Source organism: Crocuta crocuta, unplaced genomic scaffold (assembly GCF_008692635.1).
Source record: "Crocuta crocuta isolate KB4526 unplaced genomic scaffold, BGI_CrCroc_1.0 scaffold216, whole genome shotgun sequence".
Lineage (NCBI taxonomy): Eukaryota > Metazoa > Chordata > Mammalia > Carnivora > Hyaenidae > Crocuta > Crocuta crocuta.
In genome coordinates this window covers 10,837,129-10,857,922 of record NW_027531504.1, presented here as the reverse complement: position 1 = coordinate 10,857,922, position 20,794 = coordinate 10,837,129, and the positions used below count along the sequence as shown (strand labels likewise).

Below are 20,794 nucleotides of genomic sequence, written 5' to 3'. Positions count from 1 at the left end.
GTACAAAATCAACACACAGAAATCAGTTGCATTTTTATACACCAATAATGAAGCAACAGAAAGAGAAATCAAGAAACTGATCCCATTGACAATTGCACAAAAAAACATACACTACCTAGGAATAAACCTAACCAGAGATATAAGAGATCTGTATGATGAAAACTACAGAAAACTTATGAAGGAAATTAAAGAAGACACAAAGAAATGGAAAAACATTCCATGTTCACGGATCAAAAGAATAAATATTGTTAAAATGTCATTACTATCCAAAGCAATCTACACATTCAATGCAATCCCAATCAAAATTGCACCAGCATTCTTCTCAAAGCTAGAACAAACTATCCTAAAATTTGTATGGAACCACAAAAGACCCCGTATAGCCAAAGTAATAATTGAAGAAGAAAACCAAAACGGGAGGCATCACCATCCCAGACTTCAGCCTCTACTACAAAGCTGTCATCATCAAGACAGTATGGTACCGGCACAAAAACAGACACATAGGCCAATGGAATAGAATAGAGAACTCAGAATGGGACCCACAAACGTATGGCCAACTAATCTTTGACAACGCAGGAAAAGAGTATCCAATGGAAAAAAGACAGCCTGGGAGAACTGGGTGCTGGAAGAACTGGACAGCAACGTGCAAAAGAATGAAACTAGATCATTTTCTCACATCATACACAAAAATAAATTTAAAATGGATAAAGGACCTGAACGCTGAGACAAGAAACCATCAAAACCCTAGAGGAGAAAGCAGGAAACATCCTCCTTGACCTCAACCATAGCAATTTCTTACTTGACACATCCCCAAAGGCAAGGGAATCAAGAGCACAAATGGACTATTTGGACCTAACCAAGATAAAAAGCTTCTGCACGGCAAACAATCAATAAAGCTAATAGGCAACCAACAGATTGGGAAAAGACGGTTGCAAATGACATATCAGATAAAGGGCTAGTATCCAAAATCTATTAGGAACTCACCAAACTGCACACCTGAAAAACAAATAATCCAGTGAAGAAATGGGCAGAAGACATGAACAGATACTTCTCCAAAGAGGACATCCAGATGGCCAACAGACACATGAAACGATGCTCAGCGTCCCTCATCATCAGGGAAATACAAATCAAAACCACACTGAGGTACCACCTCACGCCGGTCAGAGTGGCTAAAATGAGCAAATCAGAGAACACGAGATGCTGGCGAGGATGTGGAGAAACGGGCACCCTCCTACACTGTTGGCGGGAATGTAAACTGGTGCAGCCCCTCTGGAAAACAGTGTGGGGGTTCCTTAAAAAATTAACAACAGAACTCCCCTTTGACCCAGCAATAGCACTGCTAGGAATTTACCCAAGGGATACAGGAGTGCTGATGCATAGGGGCACATGTACCCCAATGTTCCCAGCAGCATTCTCAACAACAGCCAAAACTTGGAAAGAGCCTAAATGTCCATCAACTGACAAAGGGACCAAGATATGGTTTATCTATACGATGGAATACTACATGGCAATGAGAAAGAATGAAATCTGGCCATCTGTAGCAACGTGGACAGAACTCGAGGGTGTTATGCTGAGCAAAGTAAGTCAGGCAGAGAAGGACAGATACCATATGTTTGCACATATAGGTGGATTAGGAGGAACTTAACAGAGGACCATGGGAGAGGAGAAGGGGAAAAATAGCGGGGGAGAGGGAGGGAGGCAAACCATGAGAGACTCTTGAATTCTGAGAACACACTGAGGGCTGATGGGGGTGGGGGCGAGGGAAAGGGGGTGATGGGCATGGAGGAGGGCACTTGTTGGGATGAGCACTTGGTGTTACATGGAAACCAACTTGACAATAAACTATGAAAGAAAAAAAGTACATGTGAATTTACAATTAAAAAAAGGGATAAGAGCATTGCAAAATAAAAATATGTGTTTAAATGTTTACCAAATATGTCAATTGGAAATAAAAAAAACAAGTGTGTTATACTACTTCAGACTCTATCAAGCACAACTTTAAGAAATAATATATATGCAATAAATTAGAAGCAGTGTTACAACTACCTTCAAAAAATTCATAAGCAATGAAAACTAGTGAGCTGAGCAGGTATTTAATTAAATGTATAATTCTCTATTACAGCAGCAATAAATTTCCAGAACAAGGAGAGGAGATAATGCAGGATTATCAATATCAAACCCTTGTTGGTAACTCTATACAAGTATTAAAATACAGGTGGCTGGCATACCATGGCAATGGAAATCCTTGCTGAGTGCCTGAAAGAGCTCTGCCAACCTGTATAACCAAGTACATCCATCAGAGCATCAGAGGATTCTTGCAGTAGCTTATAAGTCAACAATGATTCCTGCTGGGCAAAAGGCTGATTTTTCTTTTTTTTAGAATTAAAATATACTTCCATGTATGAGTGTTAGTTTTCTTACATTACATATTAAAGATCTGGTCAAAGCACACCATTACTAACAGCCTTTACTGCTAGGAGTGCAAATATAAACTGCCATCTGAAACATTATGGAAACATTAGTCAGCCACAGACAATTACTGTTGACTTTACCTTGACTCCTACCACACATCTCTTTGTTTCTACCACTGTTTCCTTTTCTTATCCCCTTGGCTTTTTTTCTCTTTTACACCTAATTTTAGCAACTACTACTTAAGAAGCTTAGTGTCTCATTTACTTTCTTGCCTTGTTACAACACTATGAAGCCATCCATGCCTCTTAACAGAATACCACTCAGTACCTGTCTTTAATCTGTATGCATTCATTGTTATCCCTTGTTTAATGTGGTACTACTGAATGATAAATATGATACCAGGGCTAGAGATCTTTATTCCAGAAATCTGTTTTTTAGACAGTCTACTCTACCATCCAATATAAAATATAACATAGATAACATAGGAATACATTAAAGTAGAAAAGGTACCGAAAGCTAGGTTAAAAGTAAAAGGATCAAGAAACAGGATTTACAACAGGAATAAGGAAATCAATACAGGAAAACAATAAAGATAATGAAGAAAAAAAACTACAGGGATAATTGCATGTAGTTAGGATGTTGTAAGAAGGTAATTCTGTCATAAAAGTATATTCTTGGATTCTGACACTCTTAAGATAGGTGTTTGCTCTAATAGACAAAGCTGAAATATGAAGTGACAGGTCTTGATTTCATTTAACCTTAAAATTTATACTTCCAATTCTTTTAAGAGTAGAGGTGGTTAAGTTCTTAATATGAAAGTCACATCTGGCTCAAAATACTTCCTATTGATCAGTACACATTAAGAATGCCTCAAATCCAGTTAAAGGAGTACTATGTTGGAAGATGAGCAGTAAATTAGCAGGCTAAATGGGGAAGAAAACAGATACCACTTCCTGAACAGGGCATATTTTAAAAAGACTAACTGAGCAACAGAACCTTTAGTAAACTCAAAATTGTTCTCACCATGATACTCCTGCCAACAAAAAATACTTTTGAGAAGACAGAACACAAGTACCTCTTTCTCAATATTCTCAACTCTTTTGCAAGCTGTATGAGCTGAACTTTAATAACAGGCAATATATAATACAGTGGTTAAGAGCTTGTTTTCTGTAACTAGAGTATCAAGGTTTGAATCCCTGCTCTGGCACCTTAAGAGCTCTGAGACTTCGGGTAAGCCGATTAACCTTTTTGTGTTGTGGATTCTGTAGCTGTAAAAAAGGACAAGGTTGTCGTGAGGATAAAATGAATTAATATTTGTAATTGCTAATAACAACCTACTGGGGACAAAAAGCATTACCTATGTATTATTTTTGTTGTAACTGCTCTTAAGAAATGTCGTAAGCCATTTCTCCTCCAGACTTTATAGTGATCTAACAGCCACATCCCTAATATTTCTAATTTTCATTTTCCACTGACTTTCCTAGTAAGCACACATCAATAATACACTATGCATTTCATCTAGCTGTCTTGTAAACTTGTCTCCCCTTTGTAACAAGAAGTCAGGGACTGTTCTAGTCATGAATATATCTACTCAGCCAAGAAAAGTACCTGCCACAGAGCAGACAGAATAACCCAGCAACTCTACAGTGCACATATTCTTATAATGTGTTAACACTGCTGAAATTGGGCTGTAACTTAATTACACACTTAAAATTAAATTAAAACTGCCAACAGTAACTCTTTTTTTAGAGCGAATATACAATATATAGCAATTAACAACCTAGATCTGATGAAAGACTATATATATCAATGAATGAATGAGTGAATGAAAGAATTAAAGAAATAAACTTCAGTTTTACCTAATCAAAATTCATGTTCTTTAAAAAATTATTTTAATCTCCCTTTCTCTCACAATAAGCAGGTCATATTGACAAAAGAGTACTTGTCTGGATCATTTTTTTGGGCATACAAACCCCTAGCTGGTTATCCCTGATGAGAATTTATTTACTATCATTTGCCTAGCTCATCAGTGACAAAATGTTCATTAGCTTTCTGAATAATTATTTCTAAATTAAACTAAAACTATTCCTCTGGAAAGAATATTCCTATGAAGGCTGGTGCTGTTTTTTATTTAATCTTACAAGTATAAACACAAACATAATACTTAAAATGGCTTTTTCACATTCTTTGAAAGAATCTTTCAAAATGACAAACTGTTTATATACAGCCAGTAAAGACAAAAGTTTGTACATATTTTAATAAAAATTCACAATACTAGGGAAGAAGATGAACAAGAATTTTCTAAGAATAAAAGAGAAGAATATATTTCATATCACACAGCAGCAACAATGCACATCAAATTTTGAGTGCTTAGGTGAGTAATTTCTAGAGATTATCAACAGCTTCCATTATGTTGTTAGAAAGGTACATAACCATCTCCTCCCCAAATTTCAAAACTACTGTATTAAATGCAAACATTTTCAGTTAGCTTAATAAACTTCACTAATTAAACCAAAATCAATGTCAGGAGTACTGCCCAAAATAACACAAAAAATAATATAAAAAATATCACAAAAGAAAGTACAATACAAACAAATGAAAATCATGTCTATTAAAAATGAGAAGAGAACATGTTGGGATGTTCAGTTACTAGAAGATGAGACTTTTGCTTAACTAATAGAGGAATACAAAGACATGGTTGAGGGATGTGCAGTTAGGTGATCTGAAACTGAAGTTCATTATCACTTTTTATGAACAAACTATGTTGTTATATTTGAGGGCTTTTTATAATGTTTCCTATCAATGTGGTGATTATGAAACATCCATTAGGTTTTAGGTTAACGGAGAAAGTACATATAGTTGAATTAATGAATTACCAACTGAGAATAGCACATCAATGTACAAATCTCTAAACAAGATATAAAGTTAATATTTTAAAATGGGTTTGCATAATGAACAAGCAACAAATTTTGTTAAATTACTATCTGTTAAAGTCCATGGGTTTGTTCCTGATTCCTATATTTTACACCAACAGTAGGGATCCCAGCTACCTTAGAATGGTACAGTATATTAAGGGATAATTAAGAAGCCCACATTTATAGTGGTTCTAACTTAAGGAAAAGATCCAGAAGATATGGAAGACTTAAGAAGTCTTGCAGAAAAAAGAACATACTCCAAGTGATCAGGGAAGCCCTTTTCAACATGTGTGAATGATGTGTGAATGCTGATACCGGATTCCTCAAGATCATGCCACTTGAGAAAAATTAATTACCTACCACTTCTTAGATTACTTAAAAATAAATAAACTTAAAGAAAGAAAAACATTTCTGCACAATTTCTCAGGAACTGGCTTTGGAATGTGTATTAGTATACTTTTAACTTTTAACATTAATAACTGCCCATCCTTATTAAAATAAAGTGCAATCACCAAACATTCATATACCTTCCTCCCTCCTTTGTAACCAGGAAATGCCTTTCTGAAACTTTTTAAACCTGAATTTTCTATTTCACATGATGAATGTATAAAAGGTCCTCTCTCTCAAAGCGTTTCAAAGACCATAATGCAATTAAATTATAATAACCTTTCTGTTCTTGATTCTCAAGAAGAAGCTTACTACAAATTGAGAATTATGAAACTGAAGATTTTCTTGAAACAGGCAAACTGAACATAATTCTAAGACTGAAAATTAGTTTTCATTAAAGGAAATGCCTGCTAGGTAAAAAAAATTGGCATCTAATCTTTAGTACCTTCTGAACTAATTACTAAAGTTTAGGTTAAAAACAATCTGGTCAGCTACTAGCAGTGACAACTATTTTAAGCCACCTTATAAAATGAAGTGAGCAAGATTTATTTTCACTGAATCCCTTGGGGGGATTCCATCCTCTATAATTCCAGTGGAAAGACAATCTTGTTATTGTACACAAGCAGCAATAATATGCACATCACTGCAACTATTTCCTCCCACCAACCTAAAATATATAAATTAGGGGTGCCTGGGTGGCTCAGTTAAGCGTCGGACTTTGGCTCAGGTCATGATCTCACAGTTCGTGAACCCAAGTCGGGCTCTGTGAACATAGCTCAGAGCCTGGAGCCTGCTTGGGATTCTGTGTCTTCCTTTCTCTCTTCCCCTCCCCTACCCGTGCTCTGTTTCTCTGTCTCTCAAAAATGAATAAATGTTAAAAACATATATATATAAATTAATTTGAAACATTATCTCTTGATCTAAAGTTCTGGTAATTGCAGCAATCTGGTAACTAACCCATCTTAATGTCACTAAAATTATGATATAATCAGACAATAACCAAGTCAGTATAAACATGTTTGTTAATGAGCCAAATAGACTGTACTTTCTGTGCAAAGAACTAAGGACAAACATAATACAACTCACCTTCATTGGGAGATGTTTTCAACCTGCTGCAAATTCCATAGACGTCTCCATAGCTTTCCTGTATTTTTCGTAATGCATCTGTAGACCTGAGCTCCATGAGAGCCCGCAGCTCCGCGAGCGTAATTCCAAAGTCCCCGTCATGATTAGCTTCCTTCAAAGAGTTTTTTACTCCACTATATGCAACTGAGTTGTTTGCCATGTCGCCCATTACAAGTATTATTTATTAGAAGGAAAATGTTTCCCAAAAGACTCCAATTTTCACTTGATGTATTTCCAAGATGAAAATTTTTTAAATATGAAAATCTCTCTTAAACCAAACACTCATTGTAGGACTTTCTAGAGCAGCAGCATCAGCAGCATTTCCCAGAGAAGTATCTTGACCTTTGGCCCATGACTAGTTTCTTCATATCAATCATGAGATGTACACGTCTGTAAGAAAATATTTAAAAGTTAATAAAATCCATCATTTACAGCATTATGCATATAAACATATTTTCTAAATATCCTCAGGTAACTAATCAAAGTATATCATCATAAAAAAATTTTTAACTGTAGTCTCATGTGTGTAAGGTGCTTTGCATGACAAAATATCAAAGTATAACTACTAAATACAATTATATCTCAAAATATTAGATCTCATCATTAAATGAAACTGGATTTCACACGACTGAATTTTATGTTCCCATTCAGTATGATGGTTATTAATAGTTATCACTGAACACTTACATTCCAAGCACTATTTCTTTAAATTCATTCTCTCATTTAATCATCACAATGTAATCCCACAAGGTGTTATTAACTCCTTACCCTACTGAGAAGAGTAAGCCTCAGTGAATTTGAAGAGTTTCTGCACAGTTAACAAATGCCTAAAACAGATGAGCTGAGATGTCTCCAACCCATGTTCCTTCTAATACATGGACCATTCGCTCTAAACCTTTCATACAAAATAGACCCTGAAAGGGCAAAAAGCACAGCAAACACCCCACTGTGCCTTCCTACAGTTCTCCTTGGTTACTCTGTGACACCACCATCTTTTGCCTTCCTAAAACTATCTTCTATCATGATTTCTATCACATGTCACCACCTCTGTTCTTCCTTTGACCCACCATCCAAAGAAATTCTCTACCCCTGAGTCACTCTGTTTCTTTGCTGGCCTTTACTACTATCTACAACTCTTGTGTTTGTCACGTTTGCCCATTAGTACATCCTGGGAATCAAGAACAGTGCCAGGCACATGGTAGACATTCAGTAAGTGTTTAAGCAATAAATGGATGCATCACTTAAATTTTCCTCATAATACTTTCAACTTCTCATTGTACGCTAAACTACTTAAAGATGAGTGTTCAACTCTTTTTTTTAAATGTTTTTTTACTTATTTCTGAGGGAGAAAGAGAGAGACAGCATGAGCAGGGGAGGGTCAGAGAAAGAGGGAGATACAGAATCTGAAGCAGGCTCCAGGCTCTGAGCTAGCTGTTAGCACAGAGCTCGATGTGGGGACTCGAACCCACAAACCGTGAGATCATGACCTGAGCCAAAGCCAGACGCTCAACCGACTGAACCACCCAGGTGCCCCGAGATGAGTGTTCAACTCTTATCTCCATTTATGTCCTTTAATCACCTCAGTGTTAATACAACCACTGGATTCATCATATTCCCTAAATAGATAATACCCTTTCTCAGTCACCATTATTCTAATCACCCGGGCTTGGAATCCTAAGTCATCTTTGACTCCATCCACTTCAGCTTCAGTTACTGAGTTAATTCTTCCTTTGAAAACTCCCTTTTATATAATCTTTTTCTTTCTCATCTTCAAGTCCCTCTTCCACAAATTATAATCACTACCCCCTAGGTGCTCTCTCATTCTAATACTCCTTTTATCCAAAGGCATGCTCTTTGCTGCCATTTTTTTTTTTTTAAGTAGGCTTCATGCCCAGCGCAGAGCCCAATGTGAAGTCCATTATGGGGCTTGAACTCACAACTGTGAGATCAAGACCTGAGCTGAGTTCAAGAGATGGACAGGTAACTAAGCCACCTAGGCAACCTAACTGCTACATTTAGATTTTGAAACAGTTATCATGCCATTATACCTAAACTTACAGGGTGAAAATACAGCTCTATTGTTTATGCCTGACTGGCACTCAAGCCTAAGCTTTATTTTACCTATTCAATCTCTCTCCTTCCCCAAATACCTCACTCTTCCATATTTAATAAATATAATGTTCAGTGATTGGGAACTAGAAAAGATTACTGGCAAGGGCAATTAATCTTCATCTATTAAACTGTTATGAAAATGTTTGTAATGGTATGTGGTTCTCATAGTTTCATATGCATCCAAATCACTTATAGGTGATTAAAATACAGACGGTTGGGCCTCACCTCCAGAGTTTAGATTCAGTAGGATTAGGGTGGGCTCCATCTTTTGTTTTTTTAACTTTATTTTATATACTTAGAGAGAGAGAGAGAGAGAGAGAGAGAGAGAGAAAATATCCCAGACAGGGCTTGAACTCAGGAACTGTGAGATCATGACCTGAGCCGAAATAAAGAGTCGAATGCTTAACCAACTGAGCCACCCAGGTGTCCCTCCATCATTTGCTTTTCTAACAAATTCCCAGGTGGTACAGATGCTCTCAGTGCACAGAGCACACTGTGAGAACCAGTGGACAAGAGAATGGGTTTAAAACTCTGAATTCACACCAAATGGTTGAGGAAAATTTGCTTGCCTTGTGTGCAAGGATGTGATGGCCGTAGATTCTACAAGACATTTTCTTTCATTGCCTGCTTTCTCCCACTTCACAAATCCTCCCTGCTTGCCCAGTTATTACCAATTTTACTCATATCCTAGGAAAAGTGGTTCTCTCCTACTCACACATCAATTAGTAGAATAACGCAACTCCAAAATCTAGAGGAGGTGGTTATTCAATAACCTCCCTGAGTTTACTGGCATCTGAATTATTATGACAACCCTAAAATAAGTTATGTGTTCAAGAGAGAAGATTCCTAACAAAATTTCTGTATTGGAGGCACGTATGTCATCAGTCCTCAGGTTTCCTCCACAAAAAAGAATTTTCCTCAATGGCGGCTTCCTACCCCATTGATTACTGAGGTAAAATAAGTGGCCTGGCAGATTTTCCAAAAGCAGCTAGACAGATGTGGTTTCTTCACCTTTCTGCCTTCTGTAAGAAGCCAGATGTCTGGAGAACTCCTACGCATTGGTGTGAGTTATTAGGGTAGGTACAGACACCCAGGTTAAAAAAAAACAAACTACTGTTCAGAGTGGCTGCAGTGGGGTAAATAACTGTAGTTTGGGCTCAGCATTAGAGCTTCCTTGTTGTCACACAAAAAACAAATCCTCCATTTCAGGTTCTGTCAATATTAAAACTAATGATTTTACTCCAATATGTCAATCATTGTCTCTGCTCTTGACAGAATCCAAAAACAGGAGAAATGGGTGTTACTTACTAGGTTCTCTTCCATTTCTCAACAATAAGACATATCAGAGCTAGGCTTCGAATTTCTTTTTGTGACTCAAAAGCCATGCTCCCTCCCCTACACTGCCTCTACTGTAAGTCTTCACATATATAGATCCAATTGGAAATGGTCATAGGTCAAAAAACAGCCAAATAACACCAAACATACCAGTTGATATTAATAAAATCAGAATTCAGAACACTACAGTGGGTATTTGTTATCTGCCAGCTCAACATCCTGTCTCCCACTTTTTGTTTAGGGATCTGCCCTTCCCCGACTCATATGACCCAACAAAGGCCAAGAGCGGCAAGGAGGCTTCTGCTGTGACTCTGGGGCAGAGACTTGTCTCTTCTTACTGAACTTAAATCTGATAAGGCAAAAGCCTCTGTGAATGGATCCAAAAGGGAAGGAAAGACAGAGAGTGAGGAAAGGAGAGAGGAAAGGAATGTGCCTGCCAGTGCTGGATCTCTTAAGCCCCTTGGTCAATCCACATCTCAGTCTGGTCCATCCCTGGATTTTTTAAGTAATATATTGGTAAGTTCCCTATTGAAGTTGAATTTTCTACCACTCTGCAACCCACATAGCTTTGTTAAATACATGATTACCAAATATGTCCAGTTCTCCTACTGTTTAAAGAAGTCCAGGCAATAAGCACCAAATGCAAAAAAAGTCACTTTCCAAAAGAGGGTGGATTTGCATTTACCTACAAGTTATACATCAAGACGTTGTGTATTTCTGGATCTACGATAGCCTCTTCAATTAATTTTCTCTCTATCCACTTTCACTCCTCCATTCACTGAACTAGTAGACGGACAAAAGTGCTCAGGACGAAAACAAAGTTTTATTGTTTATTCACTACAATATGACAAGAGGGGGTCACACTATTTGGGATTGAGATATAACAGAGTGTAGAAGATTTTTTATGGCCTCCATAACTTATTCCTGATCCCCAGATGACCTCTCTGGTCAAATGACTATTGGTAGTCTTTGTGGGATTATGAAAAAAGACAAAGGTAGTTTAAGACTGGAGTTAGGCAAAAATAGTTACAGTCTTCAAAAAGAAGGATAAGATGGAATCCAACTGACACAGGCTTTACTATGAATGAGGAAGGCCCTCAAAAGACAAAAAAATGACTCTAAGGTCCTAGCAATGAGTGGAGCTCATAATTAATCATTGATTGCAATTTCAATTCCTTCTTTCACAAGAACACTTGACTCAGATCATGAAATGGTTGTATGGATGTTATCTAGACTCAACAATAAAAACCACAAAGACCGCATATCAGAAAAACTCAAAGAAATGCAGGCAAACAGTTAAAGTTAATTATGAGGTGAAATATGAAGCTGGAGCTTTATTTTAGGGCTCTATAAAGGATTCTTATTATATAGTAACATGAAATTCTTGCAGACAAGGTACAGGCAGTAACGACAGGACTCTAACATCAATTAAGGTAGGAAACAGATCTATTCTGCTTTACCTCGGACATACACACCAATAATATTACTGGCTTACCTATAAAATATAGATACAAAAACAGTACCCATCTCTTTAAATGTGTTAATATAAGTAAAACTATTGGAACTTAGCCTGGAACACAGTTAATGGTAAACATGTCAGCTATTTTTATTGTTAAGAATATTTGCAGATATATTCTACAGAGAATAACCCTGCTCCCCTCAAATGAGGAGGACTGCTGAGCCATTTGAAAGGAGGAATGTCATTAAAGAAATAAGATTTCTAAACCTAAAAGAAGACTTTAATTTAAAAAATTTTTAATACTTATTCATTTTTTAAAAATATTTTTATTTATTTCTAGGAGAGAGAAAGAGAGACAGCGTGAGCAGGGGAGGGCCAGAGAGAGAGGGAGACACAGACTCTGAAACAGGCTCCAGGCTCTGAGCTGGCAGTCAGCACAGAGCCCAACGCGGGGCTTGAACCCACGAACCGCGAGATCATGACCTAAGCGAAAGTCGGACGCTTAACCGACTAAGCCACCCAGGCGCCCCAACATTTATTCATTTTTGAGAGAGACAGGGTGAGTTAAGCGGGGGAGGGGCAGAGAGAAGGGAGACACAGAATCCAAAGCAGGCTCTGAACTGTCAGCACAGAGCCCAACGCAGAGCTTGAACTCACAGACTGTGGGATCATAACTTGAGCTGAAGTCAGACACTTAACCGACTGAGCCACCCAAGTGTCCCAGGCAAAGGGGATTCTGATGATAGTCTAATATAAAAGAAACTCTGCTACACAGATAAAACATATAAAGACCAAATGTATCAAAAAGACTGATGAATGAAAGAGAGTCACCAACTTCTATTTGTATTATACATACCAGGCCCACTAAACTTTGCACTGGTCTGGTGTGAACAGTAGTAATAATCATAAATAATCTTTAATAATAAAAAGAATGTTGAAGAATCAAGAAAACTAGTGCATTGAAGAAATGGAGGAGTCTTAGTCTAGGGGAGAACGACCTGTGATGGGAAACCCCAAACATTTGAAGTTTTATAGTGTAGGAAGTGACTAGACAGATGCTGTGGAGTACTGACGGACAATACTAGAATGTAAAGAAAGCAAGCTACAGAGAGGTAGTTACTGGCTATGTAAGACAGAACTCTTGTAACAAGTTGTCCAAAACTGGAATAGGTCTTTAACAGTTAATTTTACGGCAACTTGACTGGATCACAGGGAGCTCATATTTGGTTAAACATTACTTCTGTGTGTACCTGTTAGGGTGTTTCTGAATGAGATTAGCATTTGAATAGGCAGACGAAATAAAGCTGACTGCCCTCCCCAGGGTGGGTGGGCATCCCAATCCATACAGGGTCTGAATAGAACACAACCTGAAGAGGGACTCTGAACACCTCTCAGCTTTTGTGCTCTCAGGCTAAGACACCAACCTCTCGCCTCAGGCAGAAAATTACACCATTGGCTTTCCAGGGTCATTGGTTTGAAGAAGGCAGATAGTGGGACTTCTCAGTTTCCATAAATGCCTGAGAAAATCCCTCATAATAATTCTCTCTCTATATATATTTCCTACTGGCTCTGTTTCTCTGGAGGACTCTGGGTCAGTGAGAACTCTCTCAGAGCCCTGGGGTTAACTGAGCAAGATACTAAAAAAATGTGTGGTTAGAGAACTCAATAGCTAAAGACAGCCCATGCCCTTTTTGTGACAACTCTAATATTTAAAATTCCAATCCTATTAATTTTTAAAAAATATTTACTTTGAGAGCGCGTGCGCAAACACACACGCATGCACAAGTGGGGGAGGGGAGAGAAAGAGGGAGAGAGAGAATCTCAAGCAGGCTCTGCACTGTCAGTACAGAGCCCTACACAGGGCTTGAACTGTGAGATCATGATTTGAGCAGAAATCAAGAGTTGGGATGCTTACAGAATGAGTCACCCAGATGCCCCTAAAACTCCATTCCTATTTATTTTTTTAAAATATTTTTTATTTCTAGGAGAGAGAGAGACAGCGTGAGCAGGGGAAGGTCAGAGAGAGAGGGAGAAACAGACTCCGAAACAGGCTCCAGGCTCTGAGCTGGCAGTCAGCACAGAGCCCGACACGGGGCTTGAACCCACGAACCGCGAGATCATGACCTAAGCGAAAGTCGGACGCTTAACCGACTAAGCCACTGGTCTGATGCAGTGAGCATGCTCTATACACATACACAACTGACTTCCTGTCAGTATCCCATTCTCTACAGATTCTGTTTAGCTTTTAAAAATCAAGACTCCTTTTCCTCCAGATTACTTCAAAGACAACAAACCTCAGGCCAAAAAAGTATTCTTTCTTGTATATAATGTATGAAAGATAACATCTAATTTGAATATATGCTCATTGTGGTTATAAGCTTAGAGAAGTCATTTGAAATTAGTATTTCAATTCCAAATTTAAACAAATTGGCGATAAATCAAAAGTAATTTATTTGTTAAAAGTCAATCCTGTTGTTTAAACTGTCATTAGTCTCTTCAAATGTCCACTGAATCAACTACGGATTCAAGTAATCTTGATTTTTTCCAAATCACTTGGAATGCAGAATGAAATTTCAAAACAAAAAAAAAAAATTGTTAGTCCTAAATCTTACTCTTCAATTTTCTAATACTCCTAGATTTTATAACTATTCAGTGTATGAAGTTACTTTTGATTTCATATACTCTTTCCCCAAAATATTCAGTTTTCTTAAGGTATCTACACTGAATCAGCTCAATAAATAAATGTCTTTGGGTTTTCATTTGATATACGGAAATAACTTAAGGATTAAGTCAAATTTCTATTTACTAGGTCTAATATTATGTCTGGTTAAAAATTTAAAAGTATAGAATTAGTATCTACAAAGGTTTTTAATCCATGACTGGTTTTACAGGAACACAAATTACAGATCTGTGGCTTGAAAAAAAAATCTAGGGGTGCCTGGGTGGCTCGGTCAGTTAAGCACTGACTGTTGATTTCACTTCAGGTCACGATCTCAGAGTTTGTGGGATCCAAACCAAGTAGGGCTTTGTGCTAACAGTGTGGGAGCCTGTTTGGGATTCTCTTTCTCTCCTTCTCTGCCCCTTTCTTTCTCTCTCTCTTAAAATAAACAAACATTTGAAGTAAATAAACATTTTTAAAAAGCTGACGCTAAAGATAGATTTTCACTTAAGAGAATAGTTGTTTAAAAGTTTCTAAGTCAAAATAAAATGCTAACCATAAACAAATTTTAAAAAGCCATCATTCTGTTAAAAAATGGTTACAAAGGAATCATAGATTTTAACAGCTGAAAGGATGTTGATCAAATCCAATTGCTCATTTTAAAGCCGTAGAAACCAAACACACCCATAATCATCTACTTCCAAAAAGAATAAAGATGCTTATAATAAAAGAAAGCAAGCATTGAATACTCACAAAATCATTAAAAAAAAAAGAGTGAAAGAATAAAATTTAAGTCCTAGGATAAATAAAAACAATGTACAGTTGTACAGAGGCTACTATCACGGAAATAGGTAGCATTTATTGTATTTCAAAGTGGATACTGACACCCTAGCTGTTAGACACAACATTTGACTGACAAGCTAAAAAAAATTGCTTTTGAGTGCAGTCTTTCAAAAAGACCACTCAAGAATCTCCATTTTCTTAGTTTCTTTTTTCTTTTAACATGAAAATTAATCCAACCTCCTTTGTAGACAAGTAGTTGTGAAAAGAGGGATAACCAGCTTTGACAGCTGGTTCTCACTGTGGCTGCTACTGGGTGCTTTATTGTCAGCACTAGCTCATCACTGAAGAAATCCAGCCTGGCCTGCACTGCCCCATTAGATAATAGCCGTGATCTTCAGTCCTTGGGACAACCTAAAACTTGCACCTTAGATGCCCCTCTGGAAGGCTGGACAGTAGAACTACTATATAACTAAGTGTAAATTTAGGCCCATTATACTTAAATTTATATAAGGCAAAAACCCTGCCTTTTTCATCTCTGATCTCCCATATCTTGCCAAGAGGTACCTATGATCATCCAAAATATAGTCACTTTGCATAAAAAAAAACACAACAAACTTCTACCTGATTCATATCCTACAAATGTAAAGTCTTCCAACAATTAAAACAATTTTTAATAAATGATAAAAATGTGCTGTAAACTAAAACGATAAGTACAATGTGTAAGATCAGATTAATGGCAGAAAGAGAAGATGCTCTATCCATACTATACACATCAAAGGGCAGAGCCTTCAAGATCAAGAATGGTCATGTTTCTTTTACGGTTTTGTTATGTCCTCCTTATTTCATTAAAACACTCTGAAGAACCAAGGGATAACTCAATTTTAATATTTTTTGAACTCACTTTTCATTTTTTTAAGAGGCTCAAAAGAAAGCATACACACTGGATAAAGGAACATAAAGACTATAAAGCTTGTTTAGAAAAGTAATTTATATCAGGTGAATAAAGAATGATACATATAAACAAGATTCAATTCACCAAACATGATTTCAGTTTTATAGAACCGATAAAAGCAGAAAATAAACATTGTCTACAATGTCTGATTTATTAGTCTCACAGGATTCATAAATACCATAGCTGTGTCTGAGTTGACTAAAATTAGTCTCACTCCCCTCAGTAAATTACTTATCATCTACTAGACTCTTCCAGAGGCAGAGATGAAGTACAATAGTTTGAAGAGCAAGTTACAGCTGTTGTCAGTGATAAATTCAGCAGGACCACTTTGGCAAATCTCTCAGGTGGGCAACAAGTAGATGAGAATAGCAGAGGCACTAATTTCTTCTTCTTGTATGGCTTTTATTGCACAGCTGCAATGATTTGTTTACCCCTCTGTCTTCCCCAATGAATTGGAAACTCAAGGCAGGATTTCTGGCATTTAATTTTAACCCCCAGCACTGTCTGGAATTCTGGAGATGCTCCATATTTAATGAATAGAAATGTTCCTGTTGGAACCTTAAGCTAAAAATCAATTTGGAAACCAACTTTTACAACTGTAAACAAGGACAATTTAAACAGAGTGAAACAAAACCTCATAGCCCTGTGTTTAAAATAATATGCTAGGCATGTAGGGAGTTAAGAGAAAGTCATAGTATTCAAGGAATTTTCAAACCACCTTGATATGTAAGATATACAAGCTTAACTTTCCTTTAAACCCTTCCAGACAATATTAAAAAGTGCTTAAGATTTTCAAATGAACTATATAATGACTGCTACATAACAATGGTTTTTAGCCAGGGTCCGAGATCCTTGAGGCTATGAAAAGTAATAATGTTGAGTTTCAATACTTCATAAACCCTGGAGTAAATGATACATTTACATGAGAAATAATGTTAGGATTACCCATGCTAAAGTAAAATTACACCAAATCAATATGGTAGTAAGGTTAGCAACTGGATCTAAATAATACATAAAAATCTCACCCACTTAGAGCCAATGGATAACAAAATCTTCAACTCCATATCTAACATCATCTTTTCTGAAATTTGCTATTTCTACTTCATCTCCAACTCCCAGATCAACCCGTTTCACGATAGCTGCTTCTGCGCTGCACCAAAACTACACTTCAAGGTGAACACAGACTCCTCTTGTTCTAAATCTAAGGGACATACTTAGTCCTTCTCATCTAACCCACTGACAACCTTTGCCACTGCTAACCACTCCCTCACTCCTGAAATGTTCCCTTGCCTTAATTTCTCTGATGTTCCATTTCTGTTCCCACCACACTGCCATCTCTGGCTGCTTGTTTTCATTTTCCACTGCCTGTTCCTATTCTTGAACAACTGTCAAGGGAGTCAGTGGGGAGGGGCTGGGGTGGCACTGTAAGCTGGACCATAATTGCTTTCATCTGTTTTTACTGAGAGTATGAGATCAGTTTATAGATAATAGTTAAAATTTATTTGCATGTGCATTTACAAGGTTTATTTTTTTCTGTCTCTCTCATATTTTGGAATCTCACAATTCAATTAAAATGATAAAACCACACTATAGCCGTCTGGCTCAGTGAAAGTGTGAATGAAATCACCTCGTTTCCTTTTCCTAGCCTGAAACACAGCTCCTATTCCCTACAGCCTTTAGTTTAGAAAGAAATATGTCAGCCCAAAGAAGAGGTTCTATAAATTGATGATTCATTCCCCCTCCCTGGGGCTGTAAGACAATTACTCTTGCTTTTGATAGCACAGATTACTTGTTTATGCCAACAAAGTACTTAATTAAGCAGAGTATGTGGTAAAATTTTAATGTGAATGATCCCATACACAGATATCTTGAAGATCACTATAGGTATTTCTGCTTTATGGTCAGGTCAGTTGGGATCCTCTTATTCCAAAATGATATCCCCTTTCTCTTAAATAGTTCAAATTTGTAACACTGGTGATATCCCTATATCTTAAAAGGTTGTTCTAATTTTGCCAAGTTGTACTTGATATAGTAAAAAAACACAATCCTTCTGAATGTACCACAGCTGGGTCACATACTGGATTATTAAAAGCATTTATATACTAATTCTGCATACTTCAGATCAGTCATTCTCAAACTTCAGCATGCATCAGAATCACGTGAAGGGCTCCTTAAGACAGGATTGCTGACTCCACCTGCACCTTTTAATTCAGTAGTAGATCTGGGGTAGGAAGCGAGAATTTACATTTCTAACAGCTTCTCAGGCAACCATAATACTGATGCTGCATGCTACTGATTTCTGCAGAAACACTCGTGTAGATCAATGTGCCCCCTGAACTTTGACTGTTGATTATCGCCTTAATCCAAAGTTCCGTGACAATAATATAAGCAAATTACTCATGGTTCTTCATTATGCGATTCTCAATTTGCATGAATAATTGAAAGCAGATCATCTCTAAAAATATTCTGTGAGCTGTTATTTTAAATTGCCTTGATTTTTAATACCAACTACATTGATATACAAACACCGAAAATAATTTTTCATTCAAAGAAATATGGAGACTCATACTGTTTCATTTGAACATATATAAAATGATTTTAAAAGCCTAGAAGTATTAAATTTTAAGGAATTTAACAGAGAACTATAACTTGGATTATAACTTGGATACCTACCTTCTCTTGCTGTTCCCCCAAGTAAACTAGACTTTGTTTTGTCCTATTCTATTGTTTTATTTAGGCATTTCAGGAAGTCTCATCCTAAGAGTAACAGTTTCCTAGTAAAAGGTAAGCCTTTGAAAAGCTCAAAATTAAGGAAAGCTAATTTCATATAATCTTGTACAGCTTACCACCAAATACAAGAACATATTATATCTCCAGTTATACATGAGAACGAAATGTTCTATCATTTTCTAGTTTCAGTGGTTTTGAGAATTTGAACTATACTCAAGGAAAAGATTTCTAAATTAAAACACTGCTTTTTTTCCCCCTTCTGTTCAGGAGCAAGAAGGCAATATGAACACTTGAATGTCACACCAGCTGCTCCATCAGCCTACTCAGTCCTTAAGAGCTTCTATCCTGTCAGTTCACAAGAACCTACACTTAAATGCTTAAGGAAACAGGATGCTCATTATGTCACTGAACAAGCTCACAAAAATAAAGTTGGCAATATTTAGGGAGGCAGAACTCCTATCTGTAAATTTAACATGAGCTTTCTGTTTTCTTAATTAAAAACTGTAAATTTGAAGGATTTTTTATCCCAATATTTAAACAACTGAATGCAGAAATAAGGAGAGACAACATTTTCCCATTTCTGTATCTTCTTTTTCTTTATTTACACGGTTTGATGGCTGATTGTCTTTTGTAATTTCCAGCTGTAGTTACTGAAGAACAGCATGGTAAATCAATACCCACTCTTACAACACAAAGACTCTGGCTGAAAAATAAGGTAAGCTATATCTTAAGAGGATGTTAGGCAAGAATCTAAGTGCAAAGAATAGAGAGCAGGGGATGTGTTGAACCATAACCACTCCATCCTATCTTGCCGATGATCCTTCAAACTGGTTTCACAGTTACTGACCTTCATTCCAAGACTCTGATTTGTACTCTGACTGCTATTCAAGGATAGAGCCACACATTAAAAAGTCATCATCATTTGGACTGTTCTATTTTCAGGACTTCTCCAACACAATTGATCTCTACTCTTCTCATTTACATGGAGCCTCCTCTACACATTCTGGCCTCCATGCTCAAAGGCAGTCAAGACCCCTTGCTTCCCTAAAAAAAACCTAACTTCCCAACAGGCAGGGACTCCAGTTTTGCTCTTATGTCTCACTGGCTCTTTTACTCTCCCACTATACCATCCAGCTAATTAGCTACCCCTGAATAGACATACTGTCTGGCTGAGCAACGCTGGTTAAAACTTTTAAAACTGAGCTCTTAGGTCCATTGGAGACTTATTTTTCTTCATCATATAAGATCCACTGACACAAATGTCTTCCTAGCATGTTCCTCTTTCTATTCCAAGTCTCCCAAATCACTCCAGCTCTTGTGTCTATCTAGGCTACGAGAAGTCTACTCCAATACCTTATATCCTTGCTTGTCACTGCAAGCCACTGCCACCACTTCACACAGGTTCCTTCACTTAGCCTAATATTCAGATGTATTCTACCACATAAAAGACTGTTCCCTCCTCATCCCACCCTCCCCCCCAAATAAGCCTCTCCTAGATTCTGTTAAACAAGTTATCCTTCCCCACTCCACCTTCTTACCACACCTCTTGATAAGATGTATCCTTACCCTTCTCACCTTGAACCCTGGCAAACTGGATTCATCCTCACGTCCTGAGCTGCCTGCCTGTGGTGATTTGATCTCTGGCTTTCTCAGCCTTCATCTTCCTATCCACCTTTGTGTCACCTGACAGTACTCTTTCCACTTATCCATTCTGTCACTTCATTCTCCCAGGCATTTCAGAAATCCTCCTCAGCCCACATTCCTTGGCTTTGTTTGTTTTTGTTTTTTTAAAATGGCTGGATGCATGGTTGGTCTTTTTTTGGGCAGAAAATTTAGGCCAGATCTCATCTGCTCCTGGCTCAAGTCTGGCCATAAAGCCAGTGCCATCAGATGGGCCACAACGGTGGGCTGATGTCTTGGGCTGCAGT

The 20,794-nt window shown here is 37.3% G+C and overlaps 1 protein-coding gene across 5 annotated transcripts in view; it reads right to left on the bottom strand.

Annotated features, from left to right (window-relative positions):
* Positions 1-20,794, bottom strand: part of ATP2B1 (ATPase plasma membrane Ca2+ transporting 1) — a 135,005-nt gene that overhangs the window by 69,845 nt on the left and 44,366 nt on the right. For all 5 annotated transcript variants that reach the window (XM_077772278.1, XM_077772277.1, XM_077772279.1 and 2 more), the window contains exon 2: positions 6,798-7,226. In XM_077772278.1, the coding sequence (XP_077628404.1) occupies positions 6,798-7,005 (208 nt within the window). In that variant the 5' untranslated portion in view covers positions 7,006-7,226. The remainder of the gene's footprint in view (positions 1-6,797; positions 7,227-20,794) is intronic.